The 23706-nt window shown below is 40.7% G+C and overlaps 2 protein-coding genes across 3 annotated transcripts in view; both read right to left on the bottom strand.

Annotated features, from left to right (window-relative positions):
• Positions 1-6160: 6160 nt before the first annotated feature.
• On the bottom strand, positions 6161-10661 carry ccdc74b (coiled-coil domain containing 74B). The gene is made up of 7 exons (XM_084383341.1): positions 10091-10661; positions 8520-8567; positions 8036-8153; positions 6930-7125; positions 6730-6830; positions 6571-6630; positions 6161-6412 (listed from the first exon to the last, which is right to left on the bottom strand). The coding sequence occupies exons 1-7, from the start codon at positions 10380-10382 to the stop codon at positions 6286-6288; spliced, it is 942 nt and encodes a 313-aa protein (XP_084239467.1). The 5' UTR covers positions 10383-10661; the 3' UTR covers positions 6161-6285.
• A 559-nt stretch (positions 10662-11220) lies between these two features.
• Positions 11221-23706, bottom strand: part of ulk1b (unc-51 like autophagy activating kinase 1) — a 28363-nt gene continuing 15877 nt past the window's right edge. The window contains exons 11-27 of one of the 2 annotated variants that reach the window (XM_084382667.1): positions 23587-23637; positions 22554-22645; positions 22211-22376; positions 21888-21942; positions 21671-21757; positions 20373-20504; positions 20109-20257; positions 18835-19094; positions 18504-18709; positions 18066-18187; positions 17574-17699; positions 16922-17106; positions 16352-16536; positions 15639-15757; positions 15341-15498; positions 14190-14325; positions 11221-14036 (exon numbers count right to left, since the gene is read on the bottom strand). In XM_084382667.1, the coding sequence (XP_084238793.1) occupies positions 13981-14036; positions 14190-14325; positions 15341-15498; positions 15639-15757; positions 16352-16536; positions 16922-17106; positions 17574-17699; positions 18066-18187; positions 18504-18709; positions 18835-19094; positions 20109-20257; positions 20373-20504; positions 21671-21757; positions 21888-21942; positions 22211-22376; positions 22554-22645; positions 23587-23637 (2285 nt within the window). In that variant the 3' untranslated portion in view covers positions 11221-13980. The remainder of the gene's footprint in view (positions 14037-14189; positions 14326-15340; positions 15499-15638; positions 15758-16351; positions 16537-16921; positions 17107-17573; positions 17700-18065; positions 18188-18503; positions 18710-18834; positions 19095-20108; positions 20258-20372; positions 20505-21670; positions 21758-21887; positions 21943-22210; positions 22377-22553; positions 22646-23586; positions 23638-23706) is intronic. The other variant, XM_084382668.1, reaches the window with a different exon arrangement.

Here is a 23706-nt window from a genome sequence, read left to right as displayed (position 1 = left end):
CCTCATGTAGTGAGCAAGGTGTCAATCATGTTTCCATGACACAGCTTCAGGACGTTTTCTGTGATAAAGTACTGATGTCTCATCATCTCAGTCACGAATATGAGCTAAAACTCATCACGGGCCTATTTATAACAACAGCACCACCTTATGTTGTTTCTCCTCTGTGTCCTAGTTTTCTTCCTCTTTTTTGAGGCAGAGTGCAGTTTTTAAAGGGCCACTGCTACGTAGTTTTGGGGAAGAAACTCAAACTCCGAATTTTAATATTTACAATATAAATGAGGTGATAATACAAACTCGGAAGTGTTAATTTTTTTCCGTAACTGAATAAACAAGCTGCTCTCAGAGGAAAATAAGGTCCAGAACACTGTTTGAAGTTAGAGAGGTGGCAGAGTCCGCCACATATAAACTAAGTAACACAGTATGAAACTGTGTTGTTCTTTTAAGTTTGTTTATTCATTTTATTCCGTCATGAAAAAAAGAGGGTTTGTTTATTTAGTTTGTTTAGACATAAACATCAGACAATGAACATGTTTATTTTGTGATTAAAATGTCTTCCCCAAAACTACATAGTGCTCCTTTAAGGTACACATGTAGCCCCATTTTCACAAATGTAATATAGGCCGTTTGACCTTAAGTTAGCTTTATGCCATTCAATAACAAAATGTGTTTTACATGAGAGAAACGACAAGTATCAACTTGACATTGTCCTTCTTTTTATATCAACCACATTACATCTCCTTTCTTTTTCACCTCTTATGTTACCCAAGCACAGTGAGTTGTTGGTCCAGAACATTGTTTGAAGCTGGAAAGGTGGCAGGGTCTACCACATATAAACAAAGTAAAACAGTATGAAATTGTGTTGTCCTTTAAGTTCAGTTTGTGTATTCAGGTTATTCGGCCATAAAAACGAAGAGTGATTGGTTATTTCCTTTGATTAGCAATAAAAACAAATGAGTCAATGAAGATCTTCTCTTCTGATTAAAAATGTATTCACCACAACTACATATTGCACCTTTAAAAGGTTTGGGTTTTTTTAAACAAAAAATGTTGGGCAAATGTCAAAAGAGTTTGTACAACCACATCTGTGAAAAAGTATCCTGATCCTTAAATGATAAGTTCGCCCACAAAAATGAAAATGTAGTCGTTACCTGCTCACGCCCATGCCGAGGGAAATTCAGGGGAAGTTTTGCTGTCCACAAAACATTGCTAGAGCTTCACAGCAAAATAGCCTTGCAGCATTCTCCTAAACAACTGAAGTTGATGGGGACTTGCTTTAAAATTTAAAAAAAACAAAACAATGCAACAAAATTCTCTGGAGGCTAATGCTATTAGCTTAGCGGTTTCAGTGAAGATTTCAGCTTAAAAGGGGTTTTAAAAAGTCTTTTCAAATCAATTTGATATCTTAGGGCTTCTGCAGATTCTCATAATGCTGGAGTCGCTGTATGGAGCCATTTTTTTCCCAGCTTTTTTTTTTAGCTGTGAAGCTCCAGAAATGTTGTGTGAGCTACAAAACTTCTCCCGACTTTCTATTGTCATGTGGCTGAGTAGATAATGACTACATTTTCATTTTGGGTGAATTTATCCTTAGAGTACAAGTATAGACTACCACAATGTGTAACTACTCTGTTACAAGTAAAAGTCCTGCTTCTAAGTAGAGATACACAAGTATTGTTAGCAAACTAGGCCTAATTAAAATATCCAATAAGTACTTATTTAAGTCTCAAATGTGGAATTCCTGGGTATGCACACAAACGGCTCATCTGAGTGTTGCATTTTTACATATTATATCATTAGATTGTTTTTTTTTTTTAATTACGAGGCATAATGTGCAGGTAGCAGAAAAATCCTACACACTTGACCTTTAAAATGTAGTGAAGCAGGTGTATAAAATAGCATATAGGTGTACTTAAGTACAAGTAATGTACTTAGTTCCTTCCATCCTCTGAACAGATCTATAGAAAGCTCAAAATACAGGTCATCTGAGATGAAATGCTCATACAGCCAAGATCCTAAGGGTCTCACTCCTCAAGAGTGCTCTCTGAGTTCCCTGAGAGTTTGATTTCACTGTTATTGCTGTAGAATGATAAATGGGTGACTGCCTATTTCATCCTTACAAGTGATGACAGTCATATCTGACAACTCAGTTGTGTCAGATAGATCCTGTTATACAAGTACATGCTGTAATGTGAATCTACTGTACTCTGCTGATCATATGTCTGTAGCTTACTGCGGCTTCATGGGTAGCTCATGTATTTGAACTGTGAATTACAGTATGTTTGCTCAGTCAACACTTATTTAATGCCACCAGTAAAACTTTTACATATTTCCCTATTTTCATTTCCTGTTGTTCTCCAACTTCCCCCTCCAATTCAATCTCATAATACGTATTGTCTGGCACAGAGCTGTGACACATCGATTTAGAGCTCCCCAACCTACCCAACCCACAACACAATATGCTGAAAGGGAGAGAGTGAATTTGAATGCAGGAGACAGTGCCCTCGAAAGAAGCCCGAATAAAGAGTAATACAGACGAAAGAATGTGTTAGAAAGCAACGAGCAAGCACAACAAGCTTCCCAATATGGCGGAACAACTTCTGCTCACTGATGAAAGTAAAATATACAAAGTGGTAGCTCTGTTCCTCTGGTTATTGAGGTTTCAGTGACCATGCCTCATGAGGCTGCAGCTGGCTCGGAGCAGCTCTCAACACTGCAGCGCTGTCTGAATGTTAATAGATATGCACCCACTGGGTCTTAATGGCTAATGCCTGCCAATTCCCAGATTTCAACAAAGACGCAGTGATGCAACAAATTGGAAAGAAAAAAAACAAACAAGGCCTCTTGCTCCTCAGAAGTATAAGTCAAAAAGTGCAGATATTTAGGGACACATATTGTGCAACTGTGCATATAATCCCAAAACACTTCTAGCTTATCCATATTGGTTTAAACCATTGTTTTATCAATTTATTGTGAATATATGATTTATTACCACATGGTAACGATTTATTATTCATAATTCATAATTTAAACATACAGTGTTTAACTGCATTTTTTATCCTTAACCTAAATACTCTATTCTGTGCTGAATATGAATAAAAAAATAAAATTAACATTTTGATGAGATTTTAGAAAATGACGCTAAGGTAAGTTATGACATGCCTGTGTGTAACCTGCTGTCAAACGTCTGTAGGCTTTGACTGAATGGATGCTCACTGAAGAGTTTCTTCGGAAACACCACCATCTAGTGGGTGCGTTACACAACAATGAAGTTTTATACTTTTTTTTTTCATTTCACACTGTTACACAAATTGACAGACATAGAGCTGTCAAACACAACTGTTGCCTTAAGCACAAATGCCTGATGCAGGGTACCTTGACAGTTTCTGCCAAGGGATATAAGGGTACGTTGCTCACTCCTCTGATTTTACAAAAACATCCAGGGGCGAAATCAGTGGCCCTCAGGCACAGGATTGTTTCTAACCATTAGCCCATGGCTATCACAGCCATATTAAGAGTGAGCCTCACAGCCTGGGCTATATGGGAGAACTGCATTGTGACAGGTCCGATGTCAGGTAGAAAATTCATGACCACTAAGGGATTGCGAAGACGATTTGGCTGCTTGTAAAACCATTTTCCTGGTATGAATGTTATACATCAGTTTTCCCACTTACATTATGGATTTTGTTGTACATTAAAGGGGCACTATGTAGTTTTAGAGAAGAAATTTAAACTCAGAATTGCAATATTAATGAGGAAATAATACAAATGTAGAATTATTTATCTTTTTCATAACTGAGGGTCCACAACACTGTTTGAAGCTAGAACGGTGGCAGGGTCCGCCACATGTAAACAAAGTAAAACAGTATGAAATTGTGTTGTCCTTTAAGGTCAGTTTGCTTATTCATTCATGAAAACAATGAGTTTGTTCAGGCATTGAACATCAGTCAATGAAGATTTTTCTCTTCTGATTAAAAAGTATTCCCCAAAACTACATAGTGCACCTTTAAGTTTGACAAATGTTGCTACACAAACACAACAATGTTGGCAAAGACCATTATGTTGGGCACATGAGAATTGAAGAATGTCACTGCAAGGGTAGCCAAAACCATACAGTAAAGCAAAGTGTGCACCTTGTGGAGGCTTGATAATGAAGATTTGTAGAAAGTGTGGAAGTTGTGCTTTAAACAGAGTTGCTGAGTGGTCATTTCAAGCCTGCTGGGTCAGCCATCCCCCTAATCTATTGTTGTTGACACTGAAGGTAAAGTCAGAGTTACTGCATGAGATGTTGCTGACAAAGTGTCGGTGTAATTTCAGAGTAGAGTGGGCATTGTGTATATGAATATAGGAGAGCTGGCACTGAGAGGTGCAGTTTGAAACATGGTTTACTGCATAGCCCTCACAAGAACAGACTCCTATCAGTAACTTCTATCTCAGTGTGTACATGAGTATCAAGTTGTATGTCATGATTAACACGCTGGATTACTGTAAAATCATTTGATGGTGAATGTCTTCTTAAAGGTTCTAGAGGTGGAGTAGGCTGAGCCAGGTTTGTGCCAGGAAGTGTCTGCCCCGCCTGGCTGCGTGCAGTTCTTAACCTGCCCTACCCTGTTGCACAACGACAAGTTAAGTTTTGTTTGTTTCATGTTATGAAATTATGCAAAGTGCTTTTAAAATGCGTTGGCCTCTCGGATGGCTACGTACCATCTCACTGATCACTGAGCTGAGGAGAATAGTTCCACGTTCATAGTTATTAACCATGAATGTGTAGCAATGTGTTAAAACAGTTCAATAGCAGGCTTCTTCGAGGCAAACATATCATACTGTTATTTATAGCACTTATCGTAACAGAAAAAGGACCTCAGAGACACAAGAAGACACCCACTCTACATCTTCCTCATATTTCATTGATATGTCTGCTGTTAACATGTTTTTTTTAACAGAACACTGCCTCATTCTTTCAGTCAAAACTCTACACAATCAAACTTGTGGAAAAAAAGCTTGCAGTTAAGTGTTCTCTTTCAAATAAATGATGCCTCAGATTTCTTTGTTAAGGAACATCTGTATTAATCATCAGTTTTATATTGCGTGGTCTGGCAAGTCCTTAATGTTGTAACAACCAGTGGAAGATGCTTTCACTTTCATCCTCACTGACATGGCAGCACAAGTGAATGCATATTGGAGGCAACTTAAGCATGACATAATTATTCTGTTATTTTGTGTCATATGTGACGTATAACAGACAGCATCACGTAGACTAAAAACTCAATTTTGCACATTCTCTGCTTGCTAAAAGACATTTTCTGTGAAAAGAACAATAGGCACCGGCATGGATGGAAAGACACACGACAACAGTGCTATTTTGTGTTAAGATATTTTTAATAGAGGTTTTTTATTATTGTGCATATACAAAACGTGCCTGAGAAACAATCGTAGTGTCCTCCATCTCATTCATGGCGTGTACTTCTTAACTTTGGTTGTTTGCACCAATGCAAGTTTGAATACTTTTAAAGTGACGAGTAAAGTGATATGAAATGCATCAATTACAACCACTGTGCAGTGAAAACTAAACTAAAATAAGCATCCATTGTTAAATTAAAGGGGCACTTTGTAATTTTGGAGAAGAAATTCAAACTTAGAATTTTAATATTTAAAATATTAATGGGGTAATAATGCAAACTCAGAAATATTTATTTTTTCCATAAGTGAATAAACAAGCTGTTCTCAGAGGAGAATGAGTTCAGAACACTGTTTGAAGCTAAAAAGATGGCAGGGTCCGCCAAATTTAAACAGGGTATAACAGTATGAAAATGTGTTGTCCTTGAAGGTCAGTTTGTTTATTCAGTCATCAAAACAAAGAGAGTTTGTTTATCTAGTTTGTTCAGGCATAAAATAGTCTGTCAATGACGATCTTTCTCTTCTGATTATGATTTCTTCCACTAAACTACATACTGCATCTTTAAAGAAAATGGTAAAATTTTATGGTACAATTTAAAAAAATGAATAAATAAATGTACCATTCCCAGTACAAAGCTAGATCTGAGACATACTTTCCTCTTCTTTTGTGTGCAACAATCAAAGTCTATAGACCTTCACTGGGATTTCTGCAATCCTTCATGAGTACATTTCTGTACTCATTATAGCCATCTTAAAAACTTTATACAGATACTGACAACTGAGAATTTATTCCACAGAATGCACTCAGTTTGTGTTAGTTTGGTTTTTCAGAACAGCCGTGAAAAGCCCCCGTCCTGAGGTGGATGTAGCTAACGCTGTGGTAGTTTGATCCTGTCACTGCACCGTTCTTTTCAATCGGTCTCTCTGCACAGCACGGGTCCTCCTCTGTCTCTCTGCAATGGTGGAGCTGAGGCTCTGTGTGAGGGCTGGGAGGACCACCCCAGAATGAGAGGGTCCAGGCCTGGGAAAGGAAACATATGTAGATTTAACTGAGGGGGCCTTTTTGACATGAGCAGCATTGTAAAACCAAAAAAAAAGCCTTTACAATGGTTACAAGAGACAGTTAATGCAGGGTTATATAAGTTTGAATGGAACAAAGAGAGAGACAGATTTACATACGTTTTTTCTGGAAATGTCTGAACACCAAGTTTTGGAAATTTCTTTTCTTCTGAAGATTTGCTGAAAAGTACAAAACGGAAAATCACAACTGTACTTGATCTTTCAAGGAATACGGTACAGTGGTGAAGATAAAAATGATAATATTCTCTATCACTTTACCGGGCCCCATCAACAAGAAATGCCTTGGTCAGAATGTAGTTTTCTGGGGTGATTTTCTTGCTCAAAACAATATCTCTCAGCAGTGCCTTCACACGTACAATCTAAATGACACAGAGTTGTCATGAAGGCATGAAAAAATTCCAAAGAAATACTTATTAAGATAATAGTAAAATAATGACTGTCTGATGATGGGCACTTACTTCCTGAGACTGTAAATTGTTAGCATTGTAGAGCTGCCGAATGATGACCTCACACTCCTGTAGTGTGGGAGCGCGCGGTGGATGGGAGGGGCTGCTGTGAATTCGTAGCGGCTGTAATGAGGTGATGAGGCCCCCCTTTACCTCTGGGCCACGGCCCTGCCAGGTAGATCCCAGAACTTCGCTGTCATCTCCAGTGCTTCTCCCCAGTCGTCAGTGAGATAGCATCAATTGAAAGTAACACAGACACAGTTAAAGGCAGCTTTGGTTGTTACAGTTACCGGTGACACTGTTTTTGTCAGGGCCAATAAAGACAATTGTTAATCAAGGAGACTGAAAGTGTATTTGGAACAGATATAAATTTACAGTAACTGACAGAAAAAAATGTAGTAATAAGTGATGGAATGTAACTAGGTACATTTACTCAAGGACTTTACTTAAGCACAGTTTTAAGATACTTAAGTAGCATTTAGTATTTATATTCATAAAAAAAAAAGAAGACACCCATTCTGAATATGGAAAAATTCAGAATTTGGATCCATAATCAGTCGACCCATGGAGCCATGTTTTTTTTGTTTTTTTTTATAAATAATGACCCTTTTATTAGTGTAAACAGAAACCCATACCATACAAGAGGAGCTTCCTGATTGCACTGCAGACTGGACCGACAAACAATTAGACACATACTGGCCATTTTCTATACATTTGACAGCATTAACGCCACACTCTCTCTGATGCTGATGCTGACAACAGTCTGTGAACCTGTCTTTTGCTTCTTCACATGATACAACTGTGGTATACCACTATATGTGGTGACCGATGAGGTCTTTGTTTCACATCTTCTTAGAGGGATTAATGTTGTAAGTTTACATCCTACTTGCCTTATGTGCCACAGTATATTGTCCAGCATTGTACGGATAAGATTCTCCTGAAATGTGGTTAATGTTGCTAAATTCTGTCTTCTGTCTCATCTACAGAAGTACATACAGTCAGTTTTTACAACATTTCTTTGCTGGCTAGTTCTTATATTTCTTAAATCTACCAGTACTGAGGTAGGTAGGCAGGTGGAGTACTGAATGAGACCCAGATGTAGCTGGACGGGAATGTACCTTTGCGCTTGGTCCTGCGCTGGTCGTGTGTCCTGCAGCAGCTCCTCCAGGTAGACTCCCTTATGGGCTTCACTTCCCTGAGTGGGTGGTCTAATGCCGCGACGGCTGTGTGTCGTTACTAGAAAAGAGAGGACCAAAGATAAAGATGGTTCGAAATTTTTTACTGAGTTTTACACCTTATTAGCCTAGCATGAGATACGTTTCTATTCTGGAGCTACCTTTGAGCCAGGGCTAAGCAATATAATTATAAACACTGTAGGATAACATTTGTCTGAGATTTTCCAATGTTTATACCCCTGTAGCATCCCTTTGTTTAGTGTGCTAAAACTGTTTGTTTTTAGTCAATGTCAAAATATTAGATTACATAGATCGTTATAGAGGATTTTATCCATTGTTACCCACTACCTTAAGCTATTCAAAACCTGCAAGGACATCAGCTGTGCAAAGCAGGGCAAAACAAAAACAGCATAGGGTTACATCTTACCTTTTCTACTCGACTTGGGAGGCTCCATTATCAGCTTATACTGCAACTCTGCAACATCCATATTAACAGAATTTTAGAGTGTGTTAGGGGGGCACAATCTTGCAACACAGTCCCAGCAAACAGACCATGTTTTCACGGCGGCATGACTGCTGTGACGGCGCGCGAACAGATGACTGGGGAGTCTCCTGATGGGTGGTGAGATGCGGTTATATGGAACGGCAAGTGGACCGTTCAGCAAAGTGACACCGGATCTCTGTCCACCTCCCACTGAGAGACCATCCAAACCCTGGAGTTGCTATGCGACCTCCGTGCCTAGATTGAATGTCTCTCTTTTCATTACCTGATCAGGAGACAGTCACTTCTTTGTCATTAACTTAGATTCATTACATAAAGGGTGTGGACACCCCAATATGTTACTGAGTTTACCCCTTGTGAATGGAAAATTATGATATGGATTCTTTTGTCACTTTTCCATAAAGTAGCCAGTATCTTGTTGAAGGCCATAACACCTCTATTTCCTACCAGGAACATTGCAGTAATTACTCTAAATTTCTTTCTAACTATCTATGAAACAGAAGATTGATCAGGAAGCATTGTTTGCCATTTGCTCCTCAATTTAAAATCACCTTAAAATCCACTAAACTTTAGGGCTGCAACTAACGATTCCTTTCCTTAGGCTATAAATGAATATGCCATTAATTGTCACAATTAATTGTTAAGTCCCTAATTGTCAAAAATTTCCTAGAGCCAAAAGTGAAATCTTCAAATTGCTTCCTTTGTCCAACCAGCAGTCTAAATCCCAAAGACTCTTCATTTACTTTGATAAATGATGAAGAAAAGCAGCAAATCCTTATAGTTAAGACGCTGGAACCAGCAAATGTGAATCAATTCAGCAATAATCAAAATGGTTGGCAATTAATTCTCTTATAATTGACAGAATGATTAAACGACTAAGCGTTGCTGCTCTACTTAATTTGTTTGTCTTTTTGACAAGGGGCCGATGCCGATATTAGGGAGTAAACAAAATCAGATATCAGTATATTGGTAGATATATGCGGGCAGGATATTTTCCAGTATCACAATAAAAATGTCTAAAATGACATCAGCATACTGAAACAGTCACAAACTTTGCTGGGAATTGTCTAACTTTAACGACCCAGTTATTGGTTTATATGGGACAAGATACAGGCTGATACCGTTGTTATTGATATGCCAATATCGGCAGCTGATATCAGCCAACCAATATATCAGTCAGACCCTGATATGTGTCTATACTTTTATTAATGGTCTTTTTGGCTCATTTCTTTCACTTGTCTCCCGTTCCTCCCTTCTCTTTGTAACCACAGTTTTGAAAAGTGCTATACAATTAAAAGTATATAATATTCTATGGTATAGCATAATTGTGTGGCTAACCCAGCAAAGCAGCATGAACTAATTAAATTGTCGACAAATATTAACCATTTAAGATGATCACAAATCACTGGGTTACATATTCAAGTGAACAACAAGGTTACAAAGTGTAGGAGTCAAACATCCATTCTCTAACATTAATGAAACTTTTACACCTTCACCTTTATTCTCCCGTCTGAGATGATCTATCTCTGCGTGGAGCTTCTCCAGAGTCTCCTTATGTTGCTGCTGGAGGAACTGGATATTCTTCTGCATGGAGGCGACGCGGGGGTCCATGTCGCTGTGACAGGACACCCCTGCTGCCGCTCTCCCCACTCTTCTGTCCGCTGGAGGAGGAGGCAGAGGCTGCAGGTGGTTCTCCGGTAAACGCCGCGGGGAGCGAGGCTTCCCGAGGCGCCCGACTCGGGTCCAATGAGGCAGATGCCTCACCGGTGGAAGGTTGTAGCTGGACATAGCTTCGGGTCATTAAGCTAACGAGCTAGTCTAGCTTGGCTTGCTAGCAAAGCGGCGACGACTCGTTTCCGCACGAAGTTGACAACAAACTAGCACCATTAGCGAGCTGTGCTTTCTCTTACTATTATATCCAAGAGTTGAATAGTTAACCTACATTGTTATCCGACAGTTAACTTGTTAGCTACAGTCTGTTTCGTGTAAACAGCTCAAGTACCCTCAGTGACTTTTGCACTCATTTGACACTCGCTCCACCTATACACAACGTTGCCGTGACAACCAACACTTTAACCCCGAGTTAGTGCTGTGAGGCAGGATGCGTTAAGTCCCGCCTCCTTATTTGTGATTGGCAGCGGTGCGGATGAGCGTTTAAACACATGCGTCTGATTGGTTAAGCTCGTTAGGGGCGGTACCTAGCTAAAGGAGCACTGTCTGACAGACCGACCTCAAAAATCATTTTGAGGTGCTGCAATAAATGTATAATGCCAATACAGGAAGGAAATTAAATGAATGGAAACCAGTGGCTTCATATATGTGAGGATGTGTTAATACATCTTAAACACATTTTAGAAAATGACAAGATGTAATGTTTTTGAATGGTTTAAACACCGGTATGTTCCTTTAAACAGACTTAATGTAAAGTCCCTGTGGCCTGTTTAATCGGTCTTAACAGCTGCTTTAATAGGTCAGCAGAGACAGCAGCTCTCCCGGCCCTGCCTTCCCTTGTACAATGCTACACACAGGCATGGTGAGGTTTCTGACTAAGTAGGTTCAGGTGTGCAGGATCATAACATCTGTCACAGTTCTAAAAGGAGCTAAAGATTTCTAAAGAAAAAACAAATTACCTTTCCTTTGACTTTATTCATATTGCAACTCTCAAACAGTAAATGTTACATCACACACAGGGACAATGAGATAGTGTGTCTGTCATAGATATGATAACATTAAAATGCTTTCGCAACAGTAAGAGACAATATGGAAGATCAGCAGAAGAAGGCCTGTTCTTTGGAAATGTATAGGTGGTGTGGTACTGTTCTCTCCGTGCCTGCAGCATCATATACACAATAACAATAACTTAATTTACAATATATACAGGTCATACAGAATTAGTCAAGTGAAAAGACAAAATGAAGAACATTCTGGTATGTTCTCATCGAACATACAAAAAGAAGAATCCAAATCAATGACAGATCGATTATGGGAGTGCACATAGCAGTATCTTTCTCCAACACCAACCTGCTGTACTCCTCAATTATTTCAACTGCTGTACGACCGATCTTTATGGTGCTTTTGACTTTAGGATGGCCGATTGCAATGATTGTGGGTAACAATAAAAAGTGACACATGCATCGGTCTTTAAAAGGTAAGACGTCATGAGAGAGACAGAGAGCATGTGGATGAGCTGATATTAGGAATGTACACTCAAGACAAACTTTATAAACACGCTACGAAAATTTGAGAAAAAGTCTCCGACAAAATACAAAAAGGCCACAAAGCAAATACACATAACGTATATTTAGAGAAATCTTCACTGAGAAAAACCTTTCCTCCATCACGTTCTGCTGACAGTGCTACTATATTGGCTTCATAATCTCAGCATAAACCACCTTCAGCCCTCAGCATACATCAACAACTTATTCTAAAATATGCACTTGGTCAAAAAGGCAGAGGAGCTTACACCGTGGGGATGAAAAGCGTAGTACTAGGCCTGGGTCACACCAGGGAAACCCTTTCATATGTTAAAGTGGGATCCTAAAACATCCACGCACGTCAACTGGAGTCAACATCATATCATTCACATCTCGTTACAGACCATTAGTACCACCGTCCGTTAATACATCAAACATCACTTCACACATGCAAGCATGCACACAAACTTCTCTCTGAAAGGAACCAAAGTAGAAGCTGATCCTCCCTATTTGCCCACAATTTAGGGGAGTAAAGGTATCCAGTTGGGATTTATGGCTAAGGTCAATATCAACAATACATAAATATTTCAGGTAAAGCACACATCTTCAACTAGCACTCCAAATCAACAAGACACTCTTCAAAATCAAACACAATCGCCACTACTCTGAAATAGAACACAACACAATCGATGCACATCAGCTCTCAGCGTAAAGTGATTTTTTTCGTTTCCTTTTTCTTCTTAAAGAAATCTTTCTAAGGTTTCATAGCTTATACCATCTCTGTGTCAGCATTCTTACATCTAACATACCTTTGACTGTAACTATAACACAACTAAAAAAAGGAAGTCAAAATCTCTAAATAAGCAAACCTATCTACAAAAACTCTACATATTCAGCATGTTCCACTCCATAACGTTCTCTACAGTACTTCAACAGTGCAAAAACACTCAGACGTTAGCCCCGAGACAAGTCTAAATGTGAGTTAGCTAACACTTGGCTAATATATCGCTCCTTCTCTCCCGTCAGCCCCGACATTCAAATTTGATTATACTTGCTAAACTCCGACACGGTTGATTGATTACAGACAGACAGATTGTGGAATTGTGTGAGGAAATTACCAGCAACAGCAGCATTTAAGCCTCTGTACACCAGGTTATTGCAGCATCTTTAGCATGAATGTGATCAGGGATGCTAATGGGCCAGTTTCGGTCCCTCTTGAATGAAAAGCTGTGTTCTGCATGTAGCAGTGGGGTAGTGGAGAGTGTTTTCTGGATCCACCACCATTTAAAAAACTAAAACCCTATTCTATCATTGTTTCAATGATGGAACATGATCTTTGACGTTAAGCAAGTATAGAATCAGTAAAGTGTCCAAACCAGCATAGTAACCTTATCTACAGTGAATCTAAAAAGTAACCTAACACAAAAACATAACTACATTTTTTTAATCATTTTGGCAACAGTTTTGTAATAGTGCTTGCATGCACTTCCGACCACCAAGTGTAGCATTACTACTCATACTTCCCTTCAGCAAGCAAGTAAAAATAAGATTAAAAAAACAGAACAAGTAAACCCAGCAAAGCAAGACAAACATACATTTGATGAGAATGATACTCGGCCGTTCCCGGTCTTCATCAGCCCACATCCTTTCCGTATGAAGCTGTACAGCTTATACTGTACTCTCCCTCCAGCTACTTGGTAAAACATTTTGTGTATAGAGTTGCCCATTGCAAATTCGTAGCATGAATATTTGCCCAACAAAATGCTATCTGTTTATGTAAAGATAAGCACTTTGTGTGGGTGTGTGACTACTTGGCAATAATTGCTCCTGCATGTGTTACGCCTAGTGAAGGGAAGCTTCTTCTTGGCAAAAAAAACACTATTTTCAGTGCCAGGGGCAAAGTCCTCTCACATGGATGAGAGCGCAGACATTCTTTCACAGCACAAGTGCTCCGTGTCCAACGCCGGTTCAAGTTTAGCGTTGGGGGAAGTCACTGCCACTGTCCAAAACCTTGGAATGAATGGCAAGCCATTTAGACAGCTCAAGCCCAGAAGCCTTGTGGTTTTTCTTGTGAAACCTTAAAGCATTTCTAAGTGAAGACCATGAGATGTGGGTGCAGATGTGGTTCGTTGGTAATGTGCAGGGTGAAAATGACTGACATCATATCCACTCCATAAAGCAGCGAAGGACTCTCAGACACAGAGTCCTGACTGCAAAGCTGTGAGACGACGTTCAATGCACTCCTTACCTGCACACACAAAGACAAAGGGAAAAGAAAAGGATTGAAGATGAAAAAATAGCAAATTGTTTTAATTATATCATCATCAAAGATGATTTTTAGCTGGAGAATCATCCCACACCAAACCATGAAGACGTGAGATGAGCTGACAGATGTGCTTACATTTGCCAACACTGATGATGTCGTCCTGTTCAGTGAGCAGCAGAGACAGACCCTCCATCAGCAGCAGAGCTTTATGGTAGCGCAGGGCGGATGCTTCCCCTTGGTGGAACATCTCGTCCAGAGCGGCAGCCTGAACCTGAGAGGACAGCAGGATGTTGAAGTTAACACATTTGTCTTGGTTAGAAAATCAATATAATGTTGCTGGGACATGTGATGAGCCTGAGTTCTGTGAAGAAAAGAAAAACTAATAAAGCTGTAATTATGTGTTACTTAGGGAACCCTATAGGCACGTGAGGGGAAAAAACCCACAAAGAACTAGCCATCCATTTCCTAAGTTTGATCTGAATTTTTTTCTGCCATTTGTTTATACACAAAAAATAGCCGGTTTTATATGACATTCTTTCAAAGTTACTTTGTTGGTATGTGAAAACAGTTTCTGTTTTCTATGTTTGTTGTTGAAATACTCATTTGGCTCACAAGAGGCTGAAGTGCACCACGACCCCACGTTCTAAACTAAAAACATTCATTTTTCCAAAGACAGGTTTTAATTTCTCCACGCACTTTAAACACAAGGTATAGCAAACGGCGGATTAGCACGTAACGTTTTTCTTTTTTCCCAGATGAAGAACAAAAAGTGTGACAAAGAATGATTACCCAACAAAATGTTCGCCCCTCTAACTGTTTCACAGATGAAAAAAAGATAATTAATGAAAAAAGATTATCCTGGCAAAACCTTTTTCCTTCACCTGCTCTTAAACGCATGGGTAATTTCTGCCATTAGAAAATGGTTCACCATTTGTTTTTCTCACTTGCTTCTCAGTAGTAACTCTATCCTGAGCGAGTATACAAACACATTTATACAAAACTCTAATTAGAATCAACATTCATTACTTTTGTGTCTTCAATGTTCCTGTGATCATAAAGCAATAGTTTGGGAATCATAGCCTAGGTTTAAAGAGAGAGCTGGAGTGAGATAGGAGGAGTTTTTTCCACACACATGTACTTAGGTTGGTAACAAATGCGAGGACTAAAATTCACTTGATGTCCACAAACACTAAAACTAAATCTAAATGGTTAAGCTGTGGTCTGCTGGTCAGTAACCCTTGTCTACTTCTCTGCTCCGCAGCTGTCTAATTTTTCCTCTGGCTTACCATCTGCACAGTGTGGCTGAACAGCAGCCGCTCAGCTGTGATGGAGGTGATTTGGTCCATTAGACGGTGCTTCCTGGAAAAGAAGCGCTCCAGACGGGTGCTGAGTGAGCGACAGGACGCCACACTGGATTTGTACAGCTCGTTCAGCCTCCTCACCACTGTGTGTTGACAGAACATTTGAAAGAATGTACTTTAATTTCATTGTGCAACTGATTATGGTCAAAATTATTTTTCCTTCACTTTAACAAACAGACACCTTAACAAGACTCTCCACCTTACAGAATGAAATGGCTCCTACCTTGTTTGACTGTAGCAGATGGGTAGAGTTTGCCCTGTTTCACTCGCTCCATGGCTGTGTGTAAGGCCGTGGACAAGAGTTCTGCAGTCTTCAGGTAAAGAACCAGCTGTTCTGCATGACTGAGAGGACAGATGTATGATAGATGTGTTTAGCAGAGATGAGACCAAAGATTTTCCCATTTAACACCACAACCTCCATTATGAGAAGACAGAAATTCAGCTTGTTGCCAAGTCTGGTGTCTCAAATCTGTCCAGAGTAAACCCTCTTCCGGACAAATCAATAAGGGATCTCTGGCAATGTCAGTTCAGTTCTTCCCCCACGAGTAAACCCTCTTCCGAAACATACGGATAAAGGATCTGAGAAAAAGAAAGTTAACCCTACATCTCTGCTGCTTTTGAGTTACCTTCAGCGTTTTTGTGCCCACAGAATAAGTGTCTGGAAGTGCAGCTGCAGGCTGCAAGTAAGCTGTGTTACTTTGGAGTGTATTTTTCTTCGGATGCATGCAAGTGGCACTGGGGGGACTAATGGGAGAATCACCAATCCTACTTTTGATTTCACAGTCGACTTTGAAAGCTCAATTTGTTCTATTTTCATTTCAGAATTGAAATTGTGACTTTCCTTGCGCACAGGCAAGAGATCCACTCTGAAATCATGTTCTATCCAAACTGGATAAATGGCATCATTGCTCACAGCCACATCTGATATGGCCTTACCTCCACTCTCGGCTCAGCGAGCTTATCTGATCTGCTACCAGGCTCTGCGGCTGAAGGACGGTAGGATGAGAAATTTCCCCCAGCTCCCCCGCCACTGCGGCCCCACGGGCCCCAGCCACCTCCATCAGACAGCGGGCGAAATCCAACGTGAAGCGCAGGCGTTGCACGGTGTCTGTGTGCTCCTGCTGCACTCCGACAGAGACAGGTGGTGGTTTAGTGGTAGAATATTAAACAGAGGTGTGATTTTGGCATTCAGTCCACATTAACAGGAGACAGGTCATTCAGTACATTTCATTATTCCACTCTCAGATTTCACCTGAGGCTATTTTGCCACAATGACTTGCGCTAAAGACACTTCAACAACACCATGCTGTCTTTTTTCTATTTTTCTCACACTCCACACTCTCTAGAGGGATTATTCATTCCAAGATTGTGTGAAAATGAACCCCTGACTTATCTATACAACATAAGCAGTCGTTGCTGCAAATATAAATAGAATGCAGAGGACCTAAGGGGTGTCTTCCCTTTTTGAAATACTCTCCAGAGCTGTGTATAACAACTGCCTCTCACCTCCATCAGCGTTTCCTCAGGCAGCTCGGGAGCCTCGAAGGTCACAGGACCGCCCATGTTGGCTGTGATTGGATCAGTGAAACTGTAGCGAGGACTAGAAGGAGCCTCAAAGCCATCCAGATAGATGCCTGTCTGGGGGTAGCGGCTTGTGAAGGAGCCTGCAGGGCTGACTGAAGTGAACGAGCCTGCAGGAGTCAGAGAAAGAGATGGTAAAAATGTTAAAATGTATGAAATATTCATATTCATAACTATTTTCTCCAAGCATTTTTATCACTATACAGTAAATAACAAAATCTACCGACTATGCTGCTTGTTGTTTTTGGCATTCACTCTCATTGCTGACCATTGTCCGTGCTTTGCGGTTAACAAGCATCTTCCACCAGGAGACATGTTATTTTTTTCTTTTTCTTTAAGTGACAAACAAAAAACTGGAACATTTTGTGTTCAGAAAACCATTAATTTGGGTTATGACTTCCTAAATTTAAGTACAGCCAGTAGAAAATACGTTTTATGCTTACCTTCATGACATCATGGAAAATGAAAGAAATAGCCTCGCAGTGCTTCACATTGCATGCTGCGCAGAGTGTAATACCAGTATTGTCGTGTGGCTGCAAACAAGCTATGTAGTTGTATGAGGATGTGTGTGCGTTACCTGAGTATTTCCTCTGTCTGGAGGTATGAGGCGGGGTGCTGCCACTGGGAGGAGAGCCCACGGTGAACACCACCTGTGCTGGGCTACAGGAGCCGGGAGCGAGGCCTCCCCCACCGCAAGGGGGCACTAGAGTGCAGAAAAGAGCAAAGACTGAAGGTTGGGGAGAGTGTTGGGAAACCATATGCATCTGATCCTCGAAGGTCCCATTTTTATGCATTTATTCTGATTGGTTAGCTCTCACAGGCCTGAGCAAGCACCGTCCCTGTGTCTCTGCCATGGTTTTTGCAACCATGGCAATGCTGAGGACATCGCAGAGAGCGGTGGCTGTATACTTGTGACATCACAATCTTACGGAAGTCCTGATGGCTCGTTTGAAGATACTTTCTTTCTACACTACAATAATGGACCTTTAAGTAAGCCTGTCACTTATTGGAATGAGCCACATAAAGACACTGAAACTACATGCATATGTTCATCCACAGATGTGCCTACCTGTTATGTCTATGGCTTTTTCAGAGGTCAGGTTCTCTGTGCTGCCTCGTTCACCGGCAGGTCCACCAGGTCCAAACGCAGCCATCAGCAGCATGTCAGACAGACGACCGGCACTCTGAGACCTGCAGCAAAGAGAGAGGAAACAGAGGCACAGAGAAGAGGGCATGAAAGGAAGGAAAAGTGTTCGAATAAGGCAACATCCTCGTTTAATATACATTTTTACTAGCTGCCTTCATTTGTTTACTCACTTTTTCCCTGCTAGCTATATTTAACAGTGTTTCTATCCACTCTATTAGCTTCTTGGTCTTTATTTTGTACATGCAAGAATGAAAAAAATCACGTCTATGTTGTATCTGTTACAACATAGACAGGACTGTAACAGCACCAGGATGGTAACCATTAACAAACAGAACATGACAGCAAAAACATCAGTCTAACCTTCCAAAGCCCTTGGTATCATCACTCCGTCTGTGGATGCAGTGTGCAGGTTGGGTGACCTGTGTAGGTGCTTGTTGTCCCGGCTCTCTGGGCTCTGCTGGTGCAGTCCTGCTGCAAGGGGAGCCGATGACCAAACCCTGCTGTGTCAGGAAGGTCACAAGGTTCGGAGAGCTGGGAGGCTTGGGGAATTCAAATGGAGGTATGGTCTGATGAGGGATACAAGAGGGAAAGGAGAGCCGTACCAGGGCTTTTATTTAAACTGCTTGGTAGTCTTTCCTTGTTCTGTGTATCTAAAGAGAACACACACACACATGCACACCAGCTGACTCACCCTGGAAGGGGAGCCCAGGATGGTGGGGAGGGGGCTACGCTGCATCAGCTCACTGAGTCTGGGGGAGGAGTGCAGCGGGCGGACAGTCATCAGGCCTGTCGAGGGGGCCACCACCGGGTCTGAGTGCTGCTTCCTGATCTTTTGCCTGACACCGCCACTGGCACACTCTAGCAAACAGGGGGCACTGTGGAGCCGTGTGCCCAGTCCTGTCGCCTGTGGGTGCTGATGAGAAGCAGGCCGGGCTTCAGCGTGGTGAGGAGCTGTGGGGATGTCAGACAGTCAGAATATTTCTGCTTCTTCACAGCAGGTGGCATGACAGGAAGGATGGACTAGTCCTGTCTAACTCCTCCACTACCCTGTTGGTGGCACATCCAGACAGTGAAGGGACTGTGGCAGCATGAAGCTCAGAGGAATAGAGAGCAAATGGTGCTGAGAGGAGAGTGTTTGTTCATGTAGGAGGTCAGTTCATTTTCTCAAGCAATAACTTTCAAAACTCCTGCCAAGGATGACTCAGAGAGAGACATTGCAAATGTTAACCACATCCTTATTTCCCTCTTTGACTTCTTTTGAATTTTCAGGCAACACCTAGAACCAGCCAATCGCCTTTCTGTCTGCAGCTAACAATGACTAATTCACCATTTAGAGAGTAAAAGAGTGAAAAGAGTCCAGTCATTGCCCAAATGTCTTATTCTGTCCAACCAAAAGTCAAAGTTCTTGACTGAATTAAAGGTTTAATCAATGTAATAAATATAAATAAATATTTTAATTAACAAATCCAGTAGTCAGGAGACCGAAAAGACATGTGAAAGAAAGAAAATAAAGTTTGTTTTTTTCCTCTTGTCTTGCATTACACTATAGCTAACAACCAGTTAGCTCCAGATCCTGCTACATCACCCGAATTCATTTCAAGATGTAAATACTAGGGATCAGTATGACTGATAACACCATAATCTCTATCTATTCAACAAACTAAATTATTTGTATCTGTACCTGGAATGGGCAGGTCTTCCAACAGAAGTAAGTGGGACTAACCAGCAGTTCAGAATGTTAGCCAGAATTTGATATGGGTGGACTAGAAGTTGCTGTATTTATTATTTATTAGAAAACCATTTACAGAACAGCCTCAGAATTGAGTTTCAGATCACTTGGATGACACTCCCAAAAAAAAAAAAGTAATGATCTGCACTGGATACTCATTTCAGTCGAGAATTTGCTAAACTTTAGTAGATACAGTATAGTATATGTTATACAAAGCAAATAGGAGCCTGGGCTACCTTGAGGGGAGAGCTGGAAGGGTCTGGCACCTCCCAGTGAAAGCCTGCGATTGGTGGTGACTGCTCCCTGCCCGTAGGGTGGTGAAGGCCCGGTCCGAGCAAAGCCCAGCAAGCTTCCACTGCTGCACCGACGCACTGGTGTCGACAGCCTAACAATACATAGTTCGCGATATGAGTTCACAAGTGCTGCAGTCAAGTTAAGAAATGTAATTATACATATGCAGCAGTTGGGACGTGTGTATGCGAGTGTTTGTGAATACAGACCGTGGTGAGCCATCCTGTTTGGTAGAATGGAGGTTCTGCTCCATGCGCTGGTAGTTCTGGAGCTGAGTGGGAACCGGGATAGGCAATGACTGACCATGGTTTCCATAGCTACCTCCAGGGAACTCACTGGGCCTGCCAACAACGGCGAGAAGAACACAGAGTGCCAACCGTAGAGTTAGTGTGTGTGGACACAGAGATGTCTGACACATTCAACAGGAACACCAAATATTTTGGAGAAAAGATGCTCTGTTACTGACAATCCTGCAAAACTTGTACAGTACTTTTCATCTACAGAAAACAAATGAGGTGCACGGATTACATAACCTCGAGTTAATAAAAGGCTGTGTTCAATTATTAAACCCACTTGATTCTAAGAATTTCTGCAAAAAGTCTCACCTTCCAGTATTTCTAATACATCATAATATGTTGATGCACACAATATACTGAGATCTACTCTGACTTGAACATTAGGGCTAATGAGCTCTTAACACACAATTTCAATCAAAGATCTTAAAAGAGTAACATGGTTGACAAATACGTAGCCCCTTAATTTAAAGGGCTCTGTGGAGCTTCTGTGTTGTGCTAAAAGCAGGTTTTTAGTTTACGTTAGAGGACTCCATTTAAAATTATGGTTAGCTACTGCTGCTCTCTGTTAGCAGCGTGGAGAGAGGCACTGGAGAAAATGCATAAAGTCACATCCTTTGGACTGTCGAGGAAAATCTGACCCGAGTCCTTCACAAAGAAATCCACAGTCCAGTCCAAAAGTATGTAGTTTGACCCTCTATGAGTGACCTGTAGTTGGCAATTTGTTGCTCATTGCCAGGAAATTAATGGAATATTTTTTAATACCTATCAAAAAACTTAATGCTTTTTTTTTTTTTTTTACTAATCTAACTGGTCTATAATGATCACTTGCAGCTCCTTTTTGATTAACTGATTGACTGCTATAGCAGTAACATTAAGATATTACACAGTACTTCATCACTTTAAATGTGGCAGAAGATCAAGTTTGTTCTCAATTTCTCCATTATCTATACAACCAATGTCTGATATGTAAAATCTGAATAATGTCAAGATCACCATACATATCAAGTATCTTTTTCTGGAACTGACAGAGACTGCCTAAAGTCATCAATCTTACTACCCAAGCTGCTGTCACTGTGAGCAGGCAGCAGCAGACACTGAGTCACTACGACTTGCCACTGCAGTGCTGCTAGATGGCTCACAATGTCGTGCCCTCTGAGCTTCACAGTATCACATGCATCACCACAACCAAATATTCATCTTTCTGCTGTTACCTGATGGGACTTGGAGACCCACTGTAGGAAGGTGAGTGTGGGGGTGTTTTGGCTTGACTACACAGACCAGCAGAAGCCAGAAGAGAGCTAATTAAAGAGGGAAGAGACATCATCAGGACTTTATTATTTGGAAGGGAAGAGAGCATATGCTCTCACTTTTATAGTGAAGTCAATTACAGATATGTGATCCGTGATAGTACCAATCTTTGCTTCTTACCCGCTGTTCATCAGGCTGTCCGGCAGCACTTTACTCTCACATGTGAGCTCACCTGCTGGAAAAGCAGGAAAACCAAAAGACCGGCAGATATCAGTGGGGAGTGAAATGGCCATTTTCCAGAGTATTTTACGTTCCAGAAACGTATTTTACGTTTTTCATAAGCTCCAGCTTATGAAATGCTTCATAAAATGTAGTCTATAGTCTTTTTAAAAATTAAAAGATGACTTCAAATCTTTCAGCAGTAGTTCCATTAAGCTGGAACAAAGGCTATGATTATGCACAGCTGCAATTGACATTTAGGTAAGGACCCTTTGCTTTCTTACTGGTGAAGTGAGGAGGCACCATGACAAAGTCATCTGTGTCGCAGGAGGACGAGTTCTTGCTGCTGCCGCCCCCTCCAGACGAGTCCTTGAGGAGAAAACCAGTGGCCTCCTGGGTAGGGGAGGCCAGAGCTTTGGCACGCAAATGCTGAACCTCAGCAAGAGACTGCTGCAGAAACACAGAGAGAGTGCGTAGTTTATAAACAAAGAAAGAATGCATGGACGAAATGATAAAAAGAGCAAACAATGAAGGAAGTCCAAATAGGTGCTGCGCAGACAGAAGCCCAGCCTCGTTAATCAGATGCAGACAGAGAAACAATAGAAATAACAGGAATAATGAACAAACCGGTGGTGAGGCGAGGTGAGAGGTGGAGGAGCTGCTACACGAGCTGGCTGATGCGGAGCTTGGGAAGCAGGTCATAGACACAGTAGGAGTCGCTGAAACAAAATGCAACACATTTGTTAGACAACTCAAGCATGCGGTTTGGTGAGAAACACTGAATGTAAACAGACACAAGCAAGTTTGTTTACAAGAAAACTCAGAGCATGTATCATCATCTCTACAGTGCTTTGCTGACAAGAAATACTAGTTTTTTTCTATTATGTTCCTACTACTTACTATGTGGCTGACTATTTTTAGATGGAATAAATGTATCACTTGGGTGGAAAATTCATCCTTGACATTATTTCCGTGTAGCATTATTTTGAGGTGGAGCCGATCAATGAGGCCTTTAAACAATATTGCAATATTTTTAGGCTATATCATGATACAAACACATATCTTGCTATTTTTAAATCTCCTCAACAGCACTTCATACATGTCAGGTCTGGGTGACAAAATCAAATATCACAACATTTTTTACTAAGTACCTCAGTATCGATATTGTGTCAATATTATACTGATAACTACTGATACTTTCACAAAATATTGATCAATAATCATCAGTCATGTGGATGTAAGGACTAAGTCTGTAAAGGAAAGTAACAGAACAAGAACAGTCTGCTAAATTCAGAAAATGACATCACTTTACTGTAATGCAGCCTTTAAAACCAGGAAAAGAAAACACTTATGCCATGTCACAATATCCAAAATCTAAGACAATACATAGTCGCATATCACTATAACAATAAATATCGATATAAGCCCAGCCCTTTTTTGAAGATAACATTTAATTTTGGATGAGAAGTGACGATTTGCACAGATAATGTGTAATGCTTATTGACTTATGTGTGATAGAGATATTCTAGGTGCAAGAAATGTTTATGTACGTATATATAAATTAGAAAGTGTACAGTACAGATACAGTCCTGAAATGATGCATTACAGACAATTATCCATCCAAACTCTACTAACAAGCGTATGATTTATTCTTACTTACTCTTTTTCATGGATGAGCTAGCCTCCAGGAACGGATGACAAAAGAACTCATCTACCAGCACAAGACAAAATATAATTAGGAAGAGGCAGTGAAACAGAACATTTCTCATATTAAGTATCT

This window comes from Pagrus pagrus (genome assembly GCF_965226575.1).
Source record: "Pagrus pagrus genome assembly, chromosome: 19".
NCBI classification, from domain to species: domain Eukaryota; kingdom Metazoa; phylum Chordata; class Actinopteri; order Spariformes; family Sparidae; genus Pagrus; species Pagrus pagrus.
Note: the sequence above shows the minus strand (reverse complement) of the source record. Positions and strands in the feature narration are given on the sequence as shown.

Excerpts from the sequence above, each read along its gene's own strand:
- ccdc74b (XM_084383341.1), bottom strand. The coding sequence starts at position 10,382 with ATGTCCAGCTACAACCTTCCACCGGTGAGGCATCTGCCTCATTGGACC. Across the intron at positions 8,154-8,519 it reads TCCCAAGTCGAGTAGAAAAG|TAACGACACACAGCCGTCGC; the intron begins GTAAGATGTAAC and ends TCTCTTTTCTAG. Across the intron at positions 6,413-6,570 it reads CAGACATTTCCAGAAAAAAC|GCCTGGACCCTCTCATTCTG; the intron begins GTATGTAAATCT and ends TTCCTTTCCCAG.